At 35.5% G+C, this 5,184-nt stretch overlaps 1 protein-coding gene across 1 annotated transcript; it reads left to right on the forward strand.

Moving 5' to 3' along the window:
- Positions 1 to 989: 989 nt before the first annotated feature.
- LOC149153113 (pentatricopeptide repeat-containing protein At5g15010, mitochondrial-like) lies at positions 990 to 4,964 on the forward strand. Its single transcript, XM_089440583.1, has 2 exons — positions 990 to 1,497; positions 2,103 to 4,964. Exons 1-2 carry the CDS (start codon positions 1,380 to 1,382, stop codon positions 3,884 to 3,886), a joined length of 1,902 nt encoding a protein of 633 aa, XP_089296709.1. The 5' UTR covers positions 990 to 1,379; the 3' UTR covers positions 3,887 to 4,964.
- The last annotated feature ends 220 nt before the right edge of the window (positions 4,965 to 5,184 follow it).

Consider the following 5,184-nt stretch of genomic DNA (forward strand, 5'->3'; position numbering starts at 1 on the left):
TTGAAATCTTATTTTGAAATGATTTCAAGTGAGTACTGTAATGTACCATCAAATCAAATCAAATCTAGATTGACCATCAATGAATTCAAAGTAACATAACAAATGTTAAATCAATTCATATCAAAGGTTCTGAACATAGGTAGAGTTCATTAGATTTTATCAGGAAGGATCAACAAATATTATTAAATTGTTTGACAACTGACATTGTAGCCATTAGCCCATATAATAGTGCCATTTGGAACTTACAAATAAAGACAAAATCTTTGTGTCTTAACCATAGTTAATGGAGGTGCCACTTAATTCTAGTCAAGCAAAATGTGACATTATACCTACCAGGTCAATATCACACAAGTATTGCTCTCAACATAAATTCAATGACAATAACTTTGACCATATAATATGAGCATTATATAAAAAAATTGCCATCATTCAATATTAAATAAATAATTATTCACTTGTTATCATTCTCTTCAATGTCAATTATATATATAACTTTTCTCTATAAAAAAATGTTTAATTATGTTAAAAAATTAAACCAAAATTCAAATTTTATTATTGTTTAGAGTACATACAACATATTATAACATTAAAATATTTTATTAAACTAAACAATACAGAATGTTAACTATACGAACTTGTTATTACTAACAACTTTCATTGCACATTATCTTTAATATTCTTTATACAACCTTGTTATTACTAACAACTTTCATTGCCCATTATCTTTAATATTCTTTATTATTACTAACAACAAAACAAAAGAGAAACACTAACTATAAGAGTTTGTTATTATTAACAACTTTCATTACACATTATCTTTAATGTTCTTTATTATTACTAAGAACTTTCGTTGCACACGGTGTAACTCATATCCCTGTATCAACCATGTCCTCCATCAAAACAAACATATCTGTATATGTACTAAGTTGGTGCCACAATGTCCTCCATCGAAACAAACTTACAACCAGCAAATAATTTGATTACTTCACAGAGCTTGATATTAATTTCTTGTAAATTATCAAAGATTCTTCTCAAGAAGATCACTTGTTGTGAGCTTGGAGCGAAGGCCCCAATTCACAGATTACCCAAACTTGGCAAGAGCACTAATGGGATTGTCATGAGAAGATTAACCTTGAATGAAAGAAACTGTCGACATCATTTGAAAGTACTTCAGATTTGTGAGCTTGGAGCGAAGGCCCCAATTCACAGATTACCCAAACTTGGCAAGAGCACTAATGGGATTGTCATGAGAAGATTAACCTTGTATTAAAGAAACTGTCGACATCATTTGAAAGTACTTCAGCTTTTATTGGGTTAGGGCAAAATAAGTGCAAAGGTGTAACTCACGAACAGTAGATTGTCTGCAGAAAACGCTGAAAATGCTGAGAGAAACGCTATTCAGAGGGTTGCCTCGCTCAAACCCCAGACATACAGGGTTTGCTTGTTCATATAACATTACTTTGGAGCAAAAGCGTTCACATTCGTCTTCTGATACGGGTAAGTGCAAGTTTCAGTCGTTCTATCTGCAGTTTTATTTTTTATTTTTTTCATTTTTTCCGAATTTCAGCTTGGAAGTTTTTCGTTGTTCAATATTTTTCCGGTCAATCTGCATTTTTTTCTTTTGAGCTTTTCTATATGTTTTTTTTCCTCGAAATATATGGAATTTCCTTCTCATATTTTTACCATTTTAAATTGGCCATCTGATCCCAGTTTTTATTTACATTCGAAATTTTCTGCATACCTTTTTCGCAGCTGTATTCACGGGCTTGAATGTGTGAGTGGTGTTTATTTGGTCTCATTTGAACCCAATAGATGATGCACAGTTATTTCATAGTTAGTTTTTGGATAAAGTGCGTGTAACGGACATCATTATGTAAATTTTGGTTTCTTCTGTATATCGGGGGGTAAATTTAGTTTCTGATTCAATGGGTAAATCCCTTAGTTTCAACCTAATCTGAACTGATTTTGGGTTAGATTTTATCATTTTTAATATTTTTCTTGTTGCAGAATTCCTAAGTCATAGTGGACTTTTTAATACCAAATTGACATTGTTTTATAGCTGGTTTTAAATTCGGTTGTTATTTTCTTGCATGCATTATCAGCTTCCCCACAATTTTCGGCGGTTGTGTTGAGGAATCTTGTTCACGGAGAAACACAATTTCGGAGACAGACTGCCTTTGACAGTTCTAGTTCAATCGTTGCTTTGTTTGTATATGGAAAAAAGGCCTATTTCTCAAATGGGACAGCTGCAAAATCAAAATTTGCATTATCCGATGTCGTCTTGCCGCATACATTGCGTCATAGGCAGTCCTTAGAAGATGGGAGGTTTGTTAGTACTGCAAGCACATCCCAAGCAGATTTTGATCTTGCAGAACGCCAGGTTGAAGATAAAGAGGAAAATGAAGGCGGCAAAAATGGCGAAGAGCAAAGGATGGATTCAGATTTAGCTGATTCAGATCTTGATGAACTTGACAATAATTCAACTTCTGATTGCCTAGAAGCAAATGATGATCTTGTCATTCAGAGACTTTTAAAGGCTAATCCCACGTGTGAGGAGCGTGTAGAAGCCCTAAAACAATGCAATATAACGATTTCTACAGATTTGGTGCTGCGGGTACTTTCTAGACACAAAAATGATATGAATACTGCTATGTGTTTCTTTGTGTGGGCCTCTCAGCAACCTGGCTACAGCCATGGGACAGAGACTTACAATGCAATGCTAAATATTTTAGGCAGGATGAAACAGTTTAAGACAATGTGGCAGCTGGTAGAGGAAATGCACAATGGTGGAAATGGTCCATCTTTGGTGACAGATGAAACCTTCAGCATACTGATAAGAAGATATGCTGCTGCTCACATGGTGGAAAGAGCAAATGAGACATTTTACAAGCGAGAAGAATTTGGTCTGAAGCTCAATACACCCGCTTTCCAAATTCTTCTTGGTGCTTTATGTAGATATAAACATGTCCAAGAAGCGGAGGCATTGCTTAACCTGAGAGAGAAGGAATTTCCTCCGGATATGAAAAGCCGAAACATCATTCTCAGTGGATGGTGTGCCTTGGGAAATCTACGTGAGGCAAAAAGGTTCTGGAATGAGTTGATAAAGAAGGGGCATAAGCCAAATTTGATAACTTATGGTATCTTTATAAATGGTTTAACAAAGTTGGGAGGATTGCATGAAGCTCTTAACTTGTTCGAGGCAATGTGGAACAAAGGATGCACTCCAGATGTTTTAATCTGCAACAATATAATAGACGCTCTTTGCTCCAAAAAGTCCATTTCTGAAGCTCTGGTTATCTTTGCTGAAATGAATGATCATGGTTGCCTTCCTGACGTTGCAACATACAACTCACTGATCAAACACCTCTGTAACAATAGGAGGATAGATGAAGCCTATAAGCTTTTCTATGAAATGGAAAGGAAAGGCTGTGCCCCTAATTCTCGAACATATCATTATTTCCTCAATGGTGCCAAGGAACCCAAGGGGGCTCTCAAGGTCTTTCAGAGAATGATGAAAAGTGGCTGCATGCCCACTAGCGACACATATAATTTAATGTTGAAAATGTTAATTGTTTGGAATGATATGGACACGGTATTTAGATTATGGAATGATATGGAGAGAAAGGGCATGGGTCCAGATTGGAGATCTTACACTGTAATGATCCATGGGCTTTATGAAAATGGAAGGTTTGACGAGGCATATAATTATTATAATGAGATGGCTGTAAAAGGGTTATTACTTGAACCCAGGACCAAAATACTTGTTAAGGCTATGGAAATCAAAGCAAAGGAAAGAGAAAGAAAAACTGTGGTTTGTGATACTAAGAAAAAAAAGAAGAGGAAACTAGACAAATCTAGTAGCAGAGTTAAAACAAAGATAGCTTAGTCACTTGAAGTGGAATCAAGTTTTGACAACAGCAAGGAATCAAACTATTAATGATATTTCAAATTTTTTGACTGTTGAGCCTTGTCTGGAGGACAGAACTTAAGGACATGAAATGATTGAGGCTCACAAGGAATTGAAATCCTTGAAATGGCGAACAATAAGAGTGGCATAACTATGGTGACTTTTTAGTCAGGATTGTTCCAACTTCACATTGACTTCAACTGCGTTGAAAAGCTAACTATTTTATGATCGATTAAGATTATAGTCAAAGCCTAGCCTTGGGAAGCTTTGTGAGATGTTTGTGACAGGAAACCTGCTATATGATGGACAGGTCTATCCCAACTGATGCAAATAATCTTTTGGGACTTCGGATCTCTATTTAATATTTATCCTTCTTTAAGTAGGAGTTTCTTCCAACGTATTAGCTGGATGGTGCCCTCAATTAGGATGCCATTGATCTTGAAGTCATTTGATCAAAATTCAGGTATGCTATAAAACGCGATAAGTAAGAATGCATGGAGTTCAGGCCCTGTCAGTTAGAAACAATGTTAAACATAATCAAAGTTACTTGGAGATTTCAAAGTCTCAAATATGCTCAATTTATTGGGGTTTCAAATGTATGGTTTATATTGTACATCCTTTGTCAACCTACAATTTAAAAAAAGGGTGTGAGTCCAGCAATTTGCTTGATGTTGGAGATATATATGTCCACAAAATACAACACTTCTAATGAGGAATTTATAGGCCCAGACATGGGTTAATGGTGGGATGTAATAGCTGGCATAGGCGTGTGCCATCACACCATCAGGTAGCATGATGGTGTTTTCAGCAGCTCGGTTTTGGGAATCATGCTGCTCATGACAGAGTTACATTCAGTGAGCCTGAATATCATTTATGAAGATTCCTCAGTATAAGCTCGAGGAAACAATGAAATCTGTTTAAAGAAACAATGAAATCCATTGCTTAGATCCATGAGTACCATAATATGGAATCCATACATCTCAGCGTTGATCTCTTCAGCTTAGGGTTGGCAGCATTGGCTCTGCAGAAAAATGAAAATCAAGGGTTTCTATTTCTACATCTTTTGGCATTTTTTGTTTTGTTTAATTAAATCTGGTCTTGTGAGATAATTGCTGAAAACCTTGGATTTTAAGAATAACTTGATGCATGGTTTTGTTAAGAAAATCTCAATATGGTTTGGCACGTCAGTGTTTCAAATGAAATATTTTTAAGCACTTGCCTTGAGTATTATCGAGTTGTAAATTTGAGTAATATTTTCTTTATTACAGATAGTAACC

This window comes from Pinus tabuliformis, chromosome 9, assembly GCF_031772625.1.
Source record: "Pinus tabuliformis cultivar Carrire ecotype Pingquan chromosome 9, CPIR1, whole genome shotgun sequence".
In the NCBI taxonomy this organism is placed as follows: Eukaryota; Viridiplantae; Streptophyta; class Pinopsida; order Pinales; family Pinaceae; genus Pinus; species Pinus tabuliformis.